Source organism: Podarcis vaucheri (assembly GCF_965113315.1).
Source record: "Podarcis vaucheri genome assembly, chromosome: 9".
Classification (NCBI taxonomy): domain Eukaryota; kingdom Metazoa; phylum Chordata; class Lepidosauria; order Squamata; family Lacertidae; genus Podarcis; species Podarcis vaucheri.
The window spans coordinates 45127497-45147161 of NC_138767.1; the positions used below are offsets into that span (position 1 = coordinate 45127497).

General features: G+C 44.4%; 1 protein-coding gene across 1 annotated transcript; it reads right to left on the reverse strand.

Annotated features, from left to right (window-relative positions):
• Window positions 1–79: 79 nt before the first annotated feature.
• TMEM192 (transmembrane protein 192) lies at window positions 80–19114 on the reverse strand. The gene is made up of 6 exons (XM_082237299.1): window positions 18985–19114; window positions 14578–14727; window positions 12928–13192; window positions 8736–8870; window positions 3175–3277; window positions 80–2256 (listed from the first exon to the last, which is right to left on the reverse strand). The coding sequence occupies exons 1-6, from the start codon at window positions 19045–19047 to the stop codon at window positions 2133–2135; spliced, it is 840 nt and encodes a 279-aa protein (XP_082093425.1). The 5' UTR covers window positions 19048–19114; the 3' UTR covers window positions 80–2132.
• Between the last annotated feature and the right edge of the window lie 551 nt (window positions 19115–19665).

Consider the following 19665-nt stretch of genomic DNA (forward strand, 5'->3'; position numbering starts at 1 on the left):
GACCTCCAGTCTCAAGTGCTCTACCCCAATGCAAGAGCACAATAATCTTTACCTTTAGCTACCAGCAGACTAAAGTGAGTAGGGTTTGTTGCGTTTATTATTTCACATTTAGTACAAAACAGAGAATGATTCACATACAAATCAGATCAAAACCTGAGTGTCCTTTTAAAAAAGGAAAAGTATACATATTTCTTCCTCCACTTCTTAATAAAATCCCAACTGTGTTTAAGGCACAGCTAACAAGGAAAGAACATGTCAAGTGTCAAAAGCAGCCAGTTGCAGTTTTCTTATACTGTCCCTTAAACAATACTATATACATCTCTCACTGAGCAGTGGATTAACAGTCTGTTTGCATGAAGTGTGACAGAATGGTATGCTTTTGTTCTCTCTAAACTAGATCGCAGCACATGTTTGGAAAATCCTCCTGTTTGTTTAAGTGTTTGTCTTTCTACAGAAATATTGACTAAGATATACAAAAAAGAACAACAGAAAACAAAAAACCACCCAGCCTTTGTTGGCAGCAAAGTGGCATAGCAGACAAATGACAGCTGTTTGTAGCTGTATGGGAAACTTAAAGGGGGAATGTGTCCCAACGATTAGCATCTACAGAGTTCAATCAAATACATTCAAAGCAGAGTTGAACCTATAAACACTTCTGTGAGCCACTTTGCTTCAGGGGGGGAAATGCCGGCATTTTCAAAGACAGCAGACACTGGATACTATCCTGTAAAGTGAAATATTTGCAGCAACGATCATGGCAGATTCAAACTGTATGTCAACATTGTAAGAAAAATGCTTTTGTTAGTTTACTTTTATCCGTTTCTAAACTTCAGCGCCATGAAGCATGTGTGAATCACTGTGATGCAAATTTTGGAGGGTTTTCTTGTTTGTCCCATATGAAGGATTAGATACCCAAGTAGTTTTCCATGAGAAGAATTTAAGGGCTGTTTTTTAAGCAGGACACACCTTGGTGGCCAGGGGAGGGGGGCATGTGATCCCCTGGATGTTGCTGGACTGAAGCTTCCATCATCCCTGATTGTTGACCATGATGGCTGGGGCTGAAGGACCTGCAGTCCAACAACATCAGGAGGGCCAGAGGTACTCAATTCTCCCTGACATACTTTTACACGTAGCTTGTTAACATGCAGGTTCTTACATGCACTGCACTGTCCCCTTAATTGTTCTCACTTATTTCCCGCTAGCAAGACAAGCAGAGAGGTATAAGCAGAAGGGATAACTGGTCTGCAAAAAGAAGAAGAAAAAGCTGGAGGCAGTGAACAACATATTTTCAGTATGCAACCATTTGCTGACAACAGGATACTGGCATTTATAACATGTGATAATGTAACACGTGAACAAGCCAGAAGAACCGACTTCTCAGACTGCCAGCCTCATCTTGCCATCCTTGTCTGGAGTGATGCTTGAAATGTCATCTATACAACTGCCTTGGGACTAGCTACTGAATGCTTCACTTCTCTTTCCCACTTGTCTAAGTGTCGTCTCCATACCGCTTTGGATCAGTCCCTGAATTTACAGTGCTACTTGTCATCATGAGTGCACTTACATTGGTGAAAGTCTCCCGGAGTCAGCTGTAACACCCAGCAGCCTTTCCTATGGGATCTTGCCACTGTGAGGTCATCCATTGCAGCCGCAGTATAGAAACTAAAAATCCTTAATTGATGGCCTTACCAATTACCAAATAAATGCACAGTGTATTAACATTTTGATACTTGATACTCAGGTGTTTGCTTCATACTGGTTTGAAAAAGGATGGCATTCAAAACGACAGCTAAAATCTTTGGAAATCTGCATCACTTTCAAATCAGAGAGTTGAAAGAACCAAACAGACAACTGATTAAGGTGTTTTCCCCCCTGGTTAATGCCAGCTCTCTGTACAGGAGGGATTTTTTTGTGTGTGGGGGGGGGGGAATCTCAAAAATAAAAGTGTCCTTTAAAAACCAAGCAGCTTTAAGCACCAAGCCAGATGAGGTCCGACAGCTGCTCAGAACCAGGACTGGAAATCTGTCACTGCAAACTTGCGTAAGATGTGTTTGCTGCTGTCAGAGGACGAGTCAATATTCAAGTTAGTCCGTCATTTTTAACACTATTTGGCCACTGTTTCCTGGCCACGGCTAGCCCCTGCCCTGCTGGGATGTTAAAGCCAGCATCTTCTGGCTCAGTAGAGCATTGTGTCGTTTAAGGTATTCTATCACATCTCCTTGTTTCTCAACTACTTCTTCCAAGCTTGAGGCTTCCCTAAAAGACAAATTCAAACCACGTTACTTACAGAACATTATCATCTTCCATCTCAACCATGTGAAACTTAAGAAGGCAACAGCAACTCTTCCCCCTACTGGGCACCCTCCTATTCCCAAAATGCATTTACATACTGATCTCAGATTTGTTTAGTTATACGATGCCTTTTGGGGAACAGACCACACAAGGTGGAACACGGTTACCTTAACACAATGAATACAGAAATCTCAAATAATCAGAACAAAGGAGCATTGTTAACGCCTATTAAAAAGTCAAGTAAAACACTTACACCGACTCTTAGTAAAATAACCCTTATGCTTTATGATGAAGACAAATATGTGTTAAAAAGTTATATATTTGGTGGAATATAGAAATCTCAAGATATGTCCAGCAATATTACTTATAGTTTCAGCTCCTTGTTAAATAAAGGAAGGCAGTTACGCCATTTTGGTGGCTTACATATTTGACTGGTTCAACAGGTTATGAGTGCATTTATTTCTTGAACCTTCAATAACCACAGCCACTGCCAGCTGTCATATATCTATTTGGCACCAAGTGTCTTCCAAGCATATGAAAAAAATCACTGTGTCTTCAGATATGCACCAAGGAAGGAACAAATGAATTAACAAAAGTAGTGGATAAACACAGTTCCCAATTCCGAGGACGCACCTAAGCCCAAAAGTGTTTATGTAGATAAGCCACATACAGAGCTGTCAACTGTACGTCAATCAAGTCCAGCATGTCATTAACCATAACAGTACCAAGCTACACAAATACCAGTGATAGCTATTGTTACACTCTCAGTAATGGTGCAGAACATTATGTTGGCATCTATCAAGAAGCCAGACTTCATCTTTCCAATAAATGCTATTTGTTACCTAGTGCACAGTCCGAATAATGAATAACAGGAGATGTTACCTGAATCCAACTTCTGAGGTAGTGTGATTAGGATAAGCATACATCTGCTCTTCTTCTATGACATCAGGTCTTGGTTTTGCCCGGTTAAAGTTGCTTACCTTTACTGTAATTAGAAAAGGGGAAAGCTACAGTGTGTGCAGTCTGACAGCAGTTCAGAAGACTTTTAAATACAGAACCATTTTAATTTCTAGAACAATGAGAGGGAACCTGTGGCCCTCCACCTGTTGCTGCATTTTATTTCCCATCATTCCCGACCCCTGGACCATTCTGGCTGGGGCTGATGGAAGTCCCAACCACACCTGGAGGGCCACAGGTTCTCCATTTCTGTTCTACCATTTGCTCCACCACAGAAGAAAAAGAAGATTGCTACAAGATGGGACTTTACTTCTGGCTCCATTCCATACATGAACACAAGACGCTCCATGAGCCACGTATAAGTGACCTGAGTTACAAACATGCAATATCCTACTTTTCCACATCTGGACCACAGCCAATGCATGTTGAGTGACCTGTGTTCTATTCCTAGGCCTGCTTAAAGGTAAAGGGACCCCTGACCATTAGGTCCAGTCGTTACCGACTCTGGGGTTACGGCGCTCATCTTGCTTTATTGGCCAAGGGAGGCAGCATACAGCTTCTGGGTCATGTGGCCAGCATGACTAAGCCGCTTCTGGCGAACCAGAGCAGCACACAGAAACGCTGTTTACCTTCCCGCCGGAGCAGTACCTATTTATCTACTTGCACTTTTGACGTGCTTTCGAACTGCTAGGTTGGCAGGAGCAGGGACCGAGCAGCGGGAGCTCACCCAGTCGTGGGGATTTGAACCGCCGACCTTCTGATCAGCAAGTCCTAGGCTCTGTGGTTTAACCCACAGCGCCACCCACATCCCTTTAGGTCTGCTTATTGTTGTTTTGATTTACATTCAGTACAACAGGCCCCTGCCTAGAGAAGCTGACAATTGAGCACAGGGGAAAAAGAGGAAAAGGAAGAGAAGCAGAAAATAGGAGAAAGCAGGGAATGTGCAGCTGAATATGTTACTTGGGCAGATTTACTACCCATAGCAAGCCCATAAACAATGCTTGAGAGCTGAAGCCCAAGAGGGGAAAACTGATAATCTTTGCAATGAGCATGACAGTGTGAAATGGCAGGTTTTATACCACTTTTGGCCAGTTACAAAAAAATAATAGGCAGCTTAATTTTACAGACCAGTTAATGTGGTTTGGCAAGTCCCCTTCAACCGTCCCTAATGCTTAAATTCATCTGATCTCTTTGATAAAAGATGGTGGAGGAAGTTCCTTTTTAAGAGAGTTCCACTGTCAACACAATGCTTCATTCTTATCTACTCAGTCAGCATCTCCTTTTGAATAGGAACTTTCTTCTTCTCTCCCCCCTCCTATCTCCCCCATAGAATTACTATACTAGACCACCTGTTGTGTACAAGCAGGTTGCATGACTGATCAGAGGAATAACCAAGGCAGATGTGTCAGCAAGCTGTAAAGTAATCAGCTGAGTTTGGCTCTCAACAACATCAGAATTCAGCTATTCATGACCAGATCAGATTACCCCGGCACATGCATTCCAGGACATTTAAGGCAATTGTAACCCAACAGGTGTCCTGAAGGGTTCAGATACACAACTACTTCATTTTGGAAGGTTGGTGGTAAGAAAAAAGATCATGAAAAGATAAGAAAGTTGATGATTCTCTTAAAAAATTGAATTTTCAGGCAAGGGTGTCATTGCTCATGTAGCCCAAGCAGGGGCATCAACACAACAAGAGGTTCAGAGAATATCAAGGTTAACAGAAGAAAAATAAAGTCTTTAGAAAACACCTATAGGGGCAAGGCCCACAAAACAGTCCGATAAGGATCAAGGGCAACCAGTGGCCACAGAATGCTCACTGAATGTGTGCGATGGTGTGAAAATAAAAAAGAAAGGAAGAGGAAATGAAGCAACAAAAACCCTGAGCAAAAGGACTGCAACATTTTGTTATAGGTTCCACTTGTGAACTCTAACACAGAGGTCGGGAACCTCCGGCCCACCACTCTAATTAGGTCCAACATGGGTCCCAATTTGGCCATTTTCTCCAAACCATGCCCAGCTGCCCCATTCCTGACTTTATACATGATGTCAGGCAAGAAGAATGTGTATGGACATGGAATTCCTGGGAGCTCGAAGTAAGTTCTTGACTGTTCCTTTGCAAGTGAAGCATGCCAACAGCCCAATGGGAAAAAGTCAAGGGAGCTCACTGTCAGCAAATCCCATCTCATCCATTTGTAGGTGAATTTTGAATAGAGGTTCCCAGGGCCACTTTTACAATAGGCAAAGGCAAAATACACATGGCAAAGAAGTAGCGGGATTGTTATGTGCCTTTAGAGAAAAAACGACAACTTCATTTTCCCAGCTAGATCTACTTTCATGTGTGCATTTAATGCAGGCATCCCCAAACTCAGCCCTCCAGATGTTTTGGGACTACAACTCCCATCATCCATGACCACTGGTCCTGTTAGCTAGGGATGATGGGAGTTGTAGTCTCAAAACATCTGGAGGGCCGAGTTTGGGGGTGCCTGATCTAATGGAACCTGGTTTATACAAATTACTCATTTAATTAGGAGGGTGTGTACACGCTCCATACATCTGCATGCAGTCCCCTAATCCACTCTTTGTGCAAACTGGACAGTATGCCAAGCCACTGCAGTTAGCTATAGCTTCTTGTCACGTGAGAACCAGGAACAACAAGCAAGGAAGCAAAAGCTAACTTTAAACCATGACTTACACATGCTGGCTTGGCCACATAAGCCAGTGCCCACCACCACCCAAGCTACACCTCTGAAACACCCACCCACATTGTATATTTTAATCTGCAAATTCAAGTACACTAAATAAAGGTTTTGTGCTATTTAAACATTAAAAGAGAGTGCCTTGTGTAGTTTTTATAGGAGGCAAAAAAGAGAACTAATTAAAGGGTCAAACAACCCAGGGCTGTCTAATTCCCAGGGTTTCCCTGTGCATGCAGAAGAAAGCGCAGAGGATGTGTGCACAAACTGTGGATGTGTTCTGTCTTATTAAGACAGGATTTAATCATCCAGATGCGGCCGCTATCTGCGGCCATCGCACGTAAATTGTGGTCTTGGAAGCCCATGAACTTTGTGCTTGTCCTGGACTGTGACATCACACTGGGCCTGCATCTGTGTGGAGTTTCAGGGGGCCTCCGAAAGCAGCAAGGACAGCACAGAACCATCATACAAATTCTCCTCTCTTTAAAAACATGAAGAGCTCACTCCTTTAATCTAGGAGCTGACAGATCAATTATTTACACCCAAGATCTGCTCTGCTGGCACGGTCGAAAGTCAATGCGGTCTCCCTGGCCTCCCTCTTAAATCAGCAGCACTGCCACCGTTTCCTCTCTGCAATATTTTCAACGCATCACGATTCCCTCTTGCCTCCCTGCTAACGCTGTGAAGTTCGGCAGCTTTAACTTCTGTCTTCCTAAAGGAGGGAGGAGGCTCAAGAACTGCATTGCCCTGCAGGTGACATCAGGCTGCGGGGTCCAGACCTCAAGTTCTGTCAATTGTGCTGGCACTTTTCAGAAGCAGGGTCTTGCCTCCTTCCACGGCTGCCATACGTACAAAAACGAAGAGCCTTGCACTACATGGGCAGAGACGCAGCTGCCTATCAGTGCCAGGCAAGAAACCCCTCAAAACAGCTGCTCCTCCACAAAGATGGCTCTCACTGCCAAGCGAGAGATTTCTAGATCAACAGCTGCATTTTGTGTGTCCTCTCTTCGACACTATTAACTGCCCAAAACCCTTGGGATAGGACAGTGTTAAACAACGTCTTAGCGTTGGGCAAAGAACTCTATCCCTCCATCTGGGCATTTTGGATCAATGCAATAGAATGAAGTTAGAAACGCTTGAATGCGTTTCAGCTTCTTTGCATTTATCAAACGTCAAGTAGCTATGCACATTGTTAAAAATACACACTTTATCGACAGAACAAGGTTGTACAAACTTGAATCTGATAATTTGTCAGTCGGTAGAGCCTGAGACTCTTAATCTCAGGGTCGTGGGTTCAAGCTCCACCATTGGGCAAAAGATTCATACATTACAAGGGGTTGGATTAGATGACCTTTGGGGGTCCCTTCCGACTCTCCAATTCTATTCTTCTAAGCGGGTGGCGCTGTGGGCTAAAGCCTCAGCGCCTAGGGCTTGCCGATCGAAAGGTCGGCGGTTCGAATCCCCGCGGCGGGGTGCGCTCCCGCTGCTCGGTCCCAGCGCCTGCCAACCTAGCAGTTTGAAAGCACCCCCGGGTGCAAGTAGATAAATAGGTACCGCTTACCAGCGGGAAGGTAAACGGCGTTCCGTGTGCTGCGCTGGCTCGCCAGATGCAGCTTTGTCACGCTGGCCACGTGACCCGGAAGTGTCTCCGGACAGCGCTGGCCCCCGGCCTCTTGAGTGAGATGGGCGCACAAACCCCAGAGTCTGTCAAGACTGGCCCGTTCGGGCAGGGGTACCTTTACCTTTACCTTTAAGCCACATTGGGATGACCCTATCACGACTTTATAAAGCAATGTATGAACAAGCTTCATTCTTCCACATGGAGCCATTTTCCTTCTCCCCTTGCACAAGTGAGCTGGGAAGTCTCAGTTCACTACTGTTTCCTGTTATGTTTAAACCAGTAAACTGTGGTCAAAATCCGTATTAGGGCAGCCCTTTTATTACGCCAACCAAAATGTCACAAAATTATTTTTTTTAAAAATTGGATTTAATATCCCCTTTATCATTACCCAAAGGAGTCTCAAAGCGGCTAACATTCTCCTTTCCCTTCCTCCCCCTCAACAAACACTCTGTGAGGTGAGTGGGGCTGAGAGACTCCAGAGAAATGTGACTAGCCCAAGGTCACCCAGCAGCTGCATGTGGAGGAGCAGAGATGCGAACCCGGTTCACCAGATTAAGAGTCTGCCGCTCTTAACCACTACACCACACTGGCTCTCACATAGTGCACAATGTTTCAGTTCCCCAGAACTCATCAGTGTAGATGGGCAATCAAAGCAAGGAGGAAATGGAAGAAAAAATGTGGCTGGCAGGGAAGCCACTGAGTCGGCGTTTGCCAAGAATTTCAAGATGAAATGTGGGAGGCAGTAACATACAAATGTATGCCATGCAGGTTATAGGCTGCTGGGGAGGAGAATCTGACAATGGCCAATTCTGCTTCCACGGAAGTGTAAAATCCAGCTGTTCCCCAGGTCTTGGCCAGAAAACAGATTTCTTGATGGGGCAAAAACAGGAATAGAGAGAAACTAGGCAGAATAAGACTCCCCAGCTTGTTTGGTTACTAACATAAAGACAGGGTTGAAGCAGCTGCATATGAGTGCACAAGGCCCGTTCTTGTATTGCCTTATTAACTGAAGATACAACCATCCAAGCCATCAGATTATTAACTCTTAGCAGGCCCCTTGGGTCAAACTAATCTTAGCAATGAATCTGAAGAAAAATAAAGAGGTGATTCTGTGGCCTAGTGGACAGTCTAAGTGGCTTATACATGCAAGGCAATCCTGCTGTTCTTACCTGTGTAGACAACCACACATATCAACGAACATAGTAGTTCCACGCTCAAGATTCCCAGGATGAAGCAGAGGTACATTTTATTGTGATCAGGAAAGGAATGTTGCGCTGACAAGATCAGCAGTAAAGCTATATTACCTATTAAAAGACACAGATAAGTTAAGATGAGTTAAGAAACCCAGCCGTCTAGATAGCTTCCAGATAGCTCAAGATAACCCCCAAATACATAAACCAGCATTAACTTTGAACCAATAGTCATACCCAGCTGACTCTCTTGGTCATGAGTGAAAACAGGCACTGAGCACATTCTCAACCACGCACAGCCTCACTTAGATGACCAGTGGCTTTACTATAGGATAAGAAAGAGGAACAGACCCTTGTGTTTATTTCAGCTGCACTTTTCAGTTTTCTGTTCAAGCTAAATGGCATGGAAGATGTTTCCAAGTTGTCACTAGCAAATGTACCGTATTTTTCGCTCTATAACACGCACCTGACCATAACACGCACATCGTTTTTAGAGGAGGAAAACAAGGGAAAAAATATTCTGAATGAAACAGTGGACGTATCATTTTTGTGCTTCATGCTGTGGCCACAGACATGTGATCTGATGGTGAATTTGGGGTGACCCAATGCAAAAATCCTGAGAATCCCTGTGGATCCATGCTTTGTAACCACGTTTTTGCACCATTGCAGCCCCAGGCAACAGTGGGTGCGTGATTTTTTTTGGGGGGGGCAGGCTGTAGCCATGGACATGCTATGTGATCTGATGGTGAATTTTGGCTGACCCAATGCAAAGTTCCTGAGGATCCATGTGTACCCATACTTTTTAACCACGTTTTTGCACCATTGCAGCCCCAGGCAACAGTGGGTGCGTGATTTTGGGGGGGCAGGCTGTAGCCATGGACATGCTATGTGCTCTGATGGTGAATTTTGGCTGACCCAATGCAAAGATCCTGAGGATCCATGTGGATCCATGCTTTGTAACCACGTTTTTGCACCATTGCAGCCCCAGGCAACAATGGGTGCGTGATTTTGGGGGGGCAGGCTGTAGCCATGGACATGCTGTGTGCTCTGATGGTGAATTTGGGGTGACCCAATGCAAAGATCCTGAGGATCCATGTGGATCCATGCTTTGTAACCACATTTTAAGTGGGGAGGGAAGGAAAAACACAGAAGGCTAAGAATGCAGGAGAGGGCTATAACGTGAGGAAAGGAAGGCAAAAGTTTCCCCCCACCCACCCACACAAGCCAGCCACTGTTTAAGGATTTCATCCTTTTAAATGGAAGAAAGCATATTTGAATGCTGTGTGTCTCCAAAAACAAAAAGCAGGAAGTCAAATCAGAATTTTAAGCCGAACCTGTAATCTCTCTTCCCTTCACAAACATTGTTCCTCCGGAGCAGGGAGAGGATAGAAGGACGGACGCTCTGCTTTCCTCTCTTCTTGCCTGGAGGGGAGGGGCTTCCCCTGCTCTTTGTTCCGTTTGAGCAAACACAGCAACGAAACAGAGCAGGGAGGGCAGTAAGACCCTGAGGCAGAATGCAGGAAAGCTGCCACTTCCTGTCTCACGGAGCTCCCTTCTCCCTGAAGCGCGGTTTGATTTTTGCCTTATTTTTCGGCTCCAGAGACCACACATTCGCTGCATAACACGCACAGACATTTCCCCTTCCTTTTTAGGAGAAAAAATCTGCGTGTTATAGAGCGAAAAATACGGTATATTCAACTGCATGCAAGAAGATGCGGAGTCTGAACTTAAGGTAAAATGTTTTACAGGATGTATGGCTGAGGATTACTAAGAACACATCTGAAGTACCGGTTACATTTATCCATTGGACTAGATTTCGCCAACCTGATGCCTTCCAGTTGGGAATTGCAGCTGAGAACATATGACTGACAGTAAGATGCTGATGTCTGTATTAGACTGTTCCCTTCCTCTCCCCCTTCTCTTAACACACCTATGATCAGAGATCCTTACCCGCCTCACCACCCGTGCACCATGTTTGACAGGCCAAGTCCTGCACACATCAGGGCCCCCAGTTTCCTTTGGAATCAAATTGCATGGACAAAGGAACAGTTAATCAGCTGGTCTGCTGTGTTAGCAAAGCTCCCATCATGATGGGTGTTTGCAAAGGCCTTGCAGGAGCCTCTGATTATGGTGACTGCAAAACTCACTTTCAAGGAAGTCGTGTCTTTACCTACCCCCTATCAGGTGTGGGGCACATGCATGTGGCTTGGCTGAAGTGGCCTCACAGGTCAAATGGCGAGGGCTTGGGAAGCCTGAGGGCCAGTGGTTCCCCACTATTACACTGCTGAAGTCACTAAGGATTACTGTTTCGACCTCACATTTTGCCCTCAAGTTTTCACAGACATGTTCTAAAGTTTTTCAGCCACACAGTGCTTCAAGCACTAATCATTACTGTATACTGCAAGAAAAGCTATTGTCCTTATAACCAACACTATCTAGCCAAAAGCTACTTCTATAGTGTGATCTTTCATACTAAATCTCCAGAGCTCCACCTAGTGGCCACTTCTTAACTTACTTCACGCCTTACTGTGGCCAACTTGATAAGTAGGGCAAACTGCACACAAAGAAAGCAGCTCTATTTAAGTATTAAAGCCCAGAGTTTTCAGTCAATATGCAGGCACTTGCGTCCCCACTCTGGTTGTTACAAAAACAATGGAAAATTCATTAATCTGTTAATTGAACATTTCTTGCATCAGTAGACAGAGAAGGAAAATAACTCAACAAGAGCCCACCATTTCAATTTGAGCAAAAGCAGGCTTTTGACCAAGGCTTGGTTTGTTCATGAATTACTCATTATTCAGTTCTTATCTGAGATTATAGAGGGCATGATAGCGCTCTTCAAATATTTGCTTCTTAGAGGAAGAAAGTGACTAAATTCTGGGGCACCAGACATCTAATGGGTTTAAGTTAAAGGAAGTCAGATTTTGGCTGGAAACGTCTTGACTACAAGAGCAGTTCAGCAATGCAGCAGATTATTTAAAGGCGTGATGGGGTCTCCCATGCTGGGGGTTTTCAAGTCAAGGCTGAACAACCATCTGTTAAATGTCAACATGCAATGGGTTTATTACATACTGCAACATATTTCTATTGTACTTCTGCTTTCCAAGCATCAGGTTGAGGCTGTAACTCTGGGAGCGGCTGCCGAGACCACATAACACGTCTTGAAAGACCTACATTGGCTCCCAGTACGTTTCCGAGCACAATTCGAAGTGTTAGTGCTGACCTTTAAAGCCCTAAACGGCCTCGGTCCAGTATATCTGAAGGAGCATCTCCACCCCCATTGTTCTACCTAGACACTGAGGTCCAGTGCCGAGGGCCTTCTGGCGGTTCCCTTACTGTGAGAAGCCAAGTTACAGGGAACCAGGCAGAGGGCCTTCTCGGTAGTGGCACCCACCCTGTGGAACACCCTCCCACCAGATGTCAAACTGAACAACTACCAGACTTTCAGAAGACATCTGAAGGCAGCCCTGTTTAGGGAAGCTTTTAATGTTTGATGCATTACTGTATTTTAATATTTTGTTGGAAGCCGCCCAGAGTGGCTGGGGAGGCCCGGCCAGATGGGCGGGGTATAAGTAATAAATTATTATTATTATTATTATTATTATTATTATTATTATTATTATTATTATTATATTTATTATTATTTTATTTATTATTATCATTATTATCCTACAGGGCTCAGATTCCTACCACACCGCCATCTATTGTGATCAGGGTAGAAGCTAAAGTACCCACTCTTTCCTTGATCCATAGAGCCAGTGCCCCCCTTTGGGCTAACTGCAGTAAGGAATACCCTGGACATTATTAGGACAGTATGGCACATTTTGTCACAATGTACTAGTCAATTCCTGATAGCTATTGGAGCAAAACACCTCAAATGGCCATTTTTTGGCAGTTATGGTACCTGCAGTTGAGCTATTAGAGGAGAGATGTGGTATACATTAAGGAACAAAGTGGACTGAATACAAAATGCATTACAAAAATTACTGATAAATCTTGGCTTACCTTGAAGGCTTCATCTTGTCCAAGTCGGACCAAATACTAGAAAGATGCAGCGAAAGCTAGAACTGCACTGTTGTCATGACCATGTGAGATGCTTCATGCATGTACAGTAGAAGAATTCATATTTACAAACAAGAGATTGACAAGTAGGCAACGGGTTCAGGCTCACCTGTAGACTGAATTAAGAGTGGAAATCTCTTAAGATGCCTTGTGGCTCTGTAGATCTGGAGGTAGCCTTTCCTTCTGATCTTGCTATGGTGGAAGTGAATATACCGTTCGAGAAACAGATACAGGATCCAGAGAATTACTTTGGCAGTAACTATAACAGTTTGCACTTTAAGTGGGTAAGTGTAATGCTGAGGACACATATCTCCACTTGCATCAGGGTAAGAGCAGAATATCCCTGCCAGAAAAGCCAAAACAACAAAAGCAACCTAAGGAAGAAAAGAGAAAGAAAGAAAAATTTCAAATGCTAATCATCAAAGTCAAACACATCCAAGCCTGGCAGGTTTGCTCTAGCTTTATTTTACAGATTCATAACCATTTTCTATTGCTGATATGGCATCATTAGCCCATAGTACGTTCTTAAGCTTTCCCACTAGGAAGGAAAAATATAAGCCAACCTCCATCCTATTAGAATACTAGAACTGTAGAGGTGCAAGGGACCAGAAGGGTCATCTTGGCCAACCCCCTGCAACACAGGAATCTGATGCCCAACGTGGGGCTCAAACCCACAACCCTGAGATTAAGAGTCTCATGCTCTGCTGACTGAGCTATCCCAGTATTGACACGGTAATGATGGGATGTGACACATGCACATGCAAATGCCTGTGAGCTCAGCCTTCCCCCAAAGGAATCTCTGGGGCTGGTAAACAGTGGCCAGCAGAAGGGAATGAAGGTGACCCCCAACCTGAGCAGTACAGCACAAAATGAAGCTGCCCATTCTGTTACCACCAATTCTGAATGCAAGTACTTTAATCCGAGTGGGAGCCACCTGGCCATTACAGCTGCTGGTGGTGTGTGCATTATCCCAGTTCTCCACAGGAACAGTTCCTATCCCCCTCTTGCTTTTGCCACCAAGACAGCTTTGACTGTTTCTAGGGGAGGACTTTTGATTGCATAGCCCTCTCCAGCAGGATTTTTTTTTTTTGGTGGGGGAGGGAGGTGGTTCTTAACAAAGCAGTATTGTTGTGCTTATGAAGTCCCGGTAAACAGCTTTGGGGCAGCTCCATTTCACTTTTCTACTGATCAGCATGGTGCCACTAAGTTTGGTACTGGAAGGAAGGGCTATAAAAGCTTGATTCTGACTGACCAGGGCCACCAAGGGCAGGGAGCAGGATGGACATAGACACAATTCTTGTTGTCTGCTTGCCTCTCAAGCCAACAAATCTCTAGGGATGAAGGTTGGGCAGTAACAGCTTTCCCCAACTTGCTGCCCGCAACGTATTTTGAGATTTCATCCATGCCTTAGTGCTTTCTAATTTCCAGGTGCATCAGTTTGGTTTGTCATCCCACTTGCTCTGCATGCTGCCACCCTCTGGCCTTAAAGAGCAGGAACAGACAGAACACGCGACCACAACAGCACACTTCTGGAGAGGGCTCAGAGGAAACTGACTGGGCTGACCCTTCCGCCTTTTAAGTGGCCAAGGAGGAGAGCCATGTCACACTTGTCTGCTGGGGAAAGAGCTACTCTAGTGGCTGCGCAGGAGATGCCTGAGGAAGAGGCCAGCGCTGCTACTCGCTCGCTCAACTCAAGGCCTGGGGGCAAACTGCACCTCTGCATCACTGAATTTATCCAAATAACTCATCGGCAACTTACATGCATGAGCAGCAAAATATTGGCAATGCCGACTGTAGGTATGGCGTGGGACCTTGGACACATCCTGGAATGCAATGCATGAGGTGGAAGGAGCGGTGCATCAAGCAAAGGGTCGTCATCCATGCTCTGTGTTATCTCTGAAACAGATCCCTGAAATAGATTTAGCAACATTGAGTTCAAAACAGAAAACCAAGAGAAGTTTAACAATTGTGAAACAGTTCGATCATCAACCTTTGCATACATGTTGTTGTTGTTGTTTTTTATTAACTTACACAGGCAAGCTACATCAGCAAGCAAGTTTTTTAAATCTTCTCAGCACCATCCTATGTATGCTTAACTGGAACAATACTCAATGGGAACTGGAACTGTACTCAGTGGGAATTACCCCCATGTACAGGTCTGTTTTTGAAAGAGTGTAGTCTATTTTTGCAAACCAGTTCTTAAAGAACTGGGGTTGACCAATGTGAAATAGTCCCAATAAATTGAAGGTAAGCAATATTGCCTGAACTGGCAACAAATATTGCCCACACTAGTTTAGCACAAACACCAGTGCAGTTTTTCTACGTGAATATGAACTTGCTTAAGCTAATTTATGGTTTTCAATGTGTTCATCTACATTTAAGGTTTTAAATAGGAACTTAAACAGAACTCGTAAAGCGAAATGAGATAGAAGGAGTACCTAGGAGATCATTTATCTAACAAAAACCATTGAGGGTTTTTTTTTTTTTTTGGTATAAATTTTAAGAAATAACATCACACATAATCACAGGATAATTGCCCAACTCATTTTTCCTGTCCTACACAAGCATTTTTGGCATTGTCCTGCCAGAATGGAAAACTACTTCAGTTTTAGTAAAAAGAATTCAGTTTTAGTAAAAAGGAATGAGAAAGGCATGTGATCTAGTTTAGTCCTTGAAAAATTCAAGCAAGTTTACTTTAGAAGGCATCACTTGAGCTCTTTTATTGTTCCCAAAGACAGCTCAATCTTATCTAAATTAGCACAGAAGTCAACATTTACCTTAATGGGTAACCAACCCCATGCAAGTTTGGCACCACATGTAAAATAGTCTCTCTGCCCTTCAAACTTGTTTTAAACATTGAAACTGCTCGTATTTGGAAGATAAACATATTTCTTAATAATTCAGTTTAAATGTCCACTTTCAAATTTCAGAAGCTCCAATGTATTATCACTGTGATCCTCAGGTTTTGAAGATAAAATGCACTAAAGAAGGCAAAATTTCCTATACAGTTTTGGAAAGCTAGCCAGCACCTAATTTAGCATTTTAAAAATATAATTAAACTCCTGTCTAGTCAATGCAGGTACCCCAATATTTATTTGGAGCTGTATATGCATTGCATGGACAGCTGCCATATTACACGAGGAACACTACCATGTAGCTTCAGTCCTGTGTGAAGTGTTGCACAGTGGAGTGCTCCTGTCAGCCAGCCAATGCACAGCACACCCACCAACAGCCAGAAGTACATAGCCACAGGGCACCCACTGTTCTCAATGGGCTGTTCTGAGGGTTCTCCCTTAGGGTTTCTGCTTTAGGAAGCCACAGGGCTCTGCTGGCCCAGACAATAACCTTCTTCTTGGGCATGGATACCATGTGGGCTACATAAGCTGCAACATTCATACCTTAACATCAGAAATAGACATACCAATAGTAACTGTAGAAGGCTCAATAGTAATGTCTGCTTAACAGAACATCAAGAGTAATATTCAACTAAGTCTTACTTTGAGTAGACTCACTTAAATTAATGGATCCAACTTCCATCATTAATTTCAGCGGGTCTACTCTGAGTAAAACTTAGTTGAGTATCACCCAAACAAATTTACTTAACACACTTCTAATTTTCTCTTCAACAAATGGAGTAAATAAGTTTTGTATTCTCTGCTTTAAAAAAACAGCCCTCCCTTGGGTTCTAGAGAGATAGGCAGATGCCCAAAAATGTAAGATAGTTTTATATTTCCTAATGAAACTTCATTTCAACATAATACTGCAGTTTTCCACCAAGTTCTTTTTAAGGGGATAGAGCATGGTTCCTCCAACAACCACCAGTTTTAAAATGATTGGTCTTCTTTAAGAGCCTCGGAATCCCACCTTTCGCAAACTCAAGAGGCAGCCATTACAACAAACACAACTCTGCGATGCAAACACATTTTTAGCTTTGCTTTGAACATTTAAACCCAAAATAAAAGATATATTTGTAACATTGCTGAAAATTGCTTCCAGCATTTTTACCATTAGCTGTAAATAAAATTTGCTCCAGATAACAGGGTCACTTATATCTAAAAATTAATAATTCCAGTTCAACACAAGACCTTTATGTTAACCTGATTGAATGTTTTTCCCCCAGCTTTTGTCAAGGGCAGATATTTAAACATCCCCAGAAATGATAGACATTGCTTTGAATGTGCTGGAAACTGAAGAACATATTCTTTTTTTACCGTCCATTGTACAAACAGTGACGCAAATATGTGCTATCCCCTTTTTGGGGTAGTCTAACATCGCAAGACAATGAAAATATCAGATTCTATCTGTCTGACATTAACCTGAAAGTTACTGTAACTGCAAAGGTGGCTGAGTTTGGTCAATAGTCTCTCAGAGTGGCGAATGGCACTATTTAGTGAGAAGAAATCCCAATGAAAATCCTCATTATATATTTTACATGGCTGTTTATTAGTATATATTTCAAAATTTTATGTATGGATGTTTTATGATGGCCTATACTTGTAAAGTCTAACACAGTGGTACCTCGGGTTAAGAACTTAATTCGTTCTGGAGGTCCGTTCTTAACCTGAAACTGTTCTTAACCTGAGGTACCACTTTAGCTAATGGCCACTGCCGCCGCACAATTTCTGTTCCCATCCTGAAGTAAAGTTCTTAACCTGAGGTACTATTTCTGGATTAGCGGAGTCTGTAACCTGAAGCGTCTGTAACCCGAGGTACCACTGTAAATGTTTGGCGAAGTATGAATGTCTGTCTACAATATTTTACAATAGAGCAAAATATTTGCAAACACTTCCTCTTTTCCAACCCTACAAGTATTCTGGTGTCTGTTTCTAATTGTGGCCCAGTAACTGCATGACTGTCACGAGACTTGAGGACTTTTATGCTGACAGGCCTATGTCTGATATGTCCCCCAATTGCTTTTAAATGTTTATATGTTTATACACCACCCTGATGTTTTGCAAAACAGCAGAATATAAATACTTTTATTTTAAAAAAACCCAAAATAACCACAGATACTTCTCAACTCAGGAGCCGATTCTACTGTTAGGATCAACACCCCTTTACTAGATTTCCCAATAGTTTACCTGTTGCAGAGTCCTTCCCTGACATAACATTCAGAGAACTAACAAGCTTAAACAAAGCTTAAGTACATTCTTCATTGCCATTAGAGCCCTAAATGTCATAGGACCCAAATTCTTAAAGACATGTGTCTCCCTATACAAAGGGTGGGCAATAAACTTTATAATTAAAGCCCTCAAAGCAAGAAGTTCACAGAATAGAAGCATAGGACTGAAATTGCCATATTTTGGGGCTGCTGTGCTGGAATTCAATGAGCCCTTCAAGTAACTGGCAGACATTATGAAAAGATGCACTTCCAAATGAACAGTAAGCAGACAGGACTCAATGGCTTTCAGGAGTTTTAACACGACTTTTTCCTAACCATCGTTTCCCTCACAATCAAAACAGTTTCCACACAGCTGGAAGCAGAAACTGAGGTTTTCAAGGCAAAAGCAAGCGTGTGATAGAAATCTCTGCGGTGGAGTCTATAAACGTCCACGCCTTCTTTGGCCAACAGCTGCGGTGCAGCAGCTTCAGTGCTGGTCTAACACCTGGGAGACCAGGGTGCAAATCCCCACTCAGCCACGAAGCTCCCTGGGAGACCTTGGGCCACAGCTTTTCAGTCCAAACGTACCTCGCGGGGTTGTTGTGACGGGATTAAACTGAGGAGCAGAACCACTAATATACCACCTTCTATCCGCTGGGGAGGGGGCGGCGGATATAAATGCAATAAAAGCACCCTGTGGCGCAGTGGGCCAGTGCATCTGGCTGCGAGGCAGAAGGTCGGCGGTTCGAGCCCACCCAAGGGACGGCTATAAGCAGGATTCCTACATTGCACAGGACTGGGCTGGATAACCCTCGGGGGTCCCTCTCCCAACGCTGCAATTCGACCACTCTCCGTTCAAGGGAAGAACTCGTGGAAGCTCTCCGTTTTCGGGGATACTGGAGCAGCCACGGGGCTCAAAGAGGCGCGCCGTGCGACTGAGACGCCCTCCCGAGTCACGCGCCCTGCGATTCAGACGCCCTCCCGAGTCACGCGTCCTCCCGACACGCTCCACCCCAAAGCCGCCTCTCCCCGCGGAGCAGGACCCCTAAGCGCCTGGCGACTCACGTTATCCAGCTGCCGCGGCTGCTGCTGCTGCTGCCGCCCAGCCCCACTCGACACGCCGACCATCTTCTCCGCAGCTGCTTCCGGCCCCGAAGCGCTCCACGCCCGTCTCCCGCGCGGCGCTGTCAGGTGTAGCGGACGCCCCGCCCTCCCGTGCCCTCACGCAGCGCTGCTTCCGCCCAAACCTCCGCCCGCGACGCTATTGGACGGATGTTTCCCTCGCTCCGCGGTCTCTTTTTCCCTTCGAAGCTCCGCCTCCCTGTCTGGGTTGCCGGAGAAGCGAAGAGAGGCGTGGCATGAGGGGGGAGGCGTGGCCAAAGTGGACGAGCGCAGAGCGCTGGCGGCTTGGCAGCCGTTCTGTAGGGACGCCAGTCCGACCTGCAGATTGGATTTGAGACTTTTATTATATTTTTTGCAGGCGAAGTGCATGCCAAGGGTGGCGCTAAAGAAGCAATGGTTATTTAAATGAGGGTTCCTCCTGAGTACTCAGCAGGGAGATGAGAACAGCCGCGTTCACACGCCTCACGTTTAAAGCGCTATCGTACCGCATAGAACGCTCACCGCTTCTCGCAAAGCATTCTGGGAGTTGTAGTTTGTTAAGCGTGGTGAGTCCTGCCAGCCTAGCAGTTTGAAAGCACGTCAAAGTGCAAGTACAGTGGTACCTCGGGTTACATATGCTTCAGG

Excerpts from the sequence above, each read along its gene's own strand:
- TMEM192 (XM_082237299.1), bottom strand. The coding sequence starts at position 19,047 with ATGGTCGGCGTGTCGAGTGGGGCTGGGCGGCAGCAGCAGCAGCAGCCG. Across the intron at positions 14,728-18,984 it reads AGCCGCGGCAGCTGGATAAC|GGATCTGTTTCAGAGATAAC; the intron begins GTGAGTCGCCAG and ends AATCTATTTCAG. Across the intron at positions 8,871-12,927 it reads ACTCTTAATTCAGTCTACAG|GTAATATAGCTTTACTGCTG; the intron begins GTGAGCCTGAAC and ends GTCTTTTAATAG.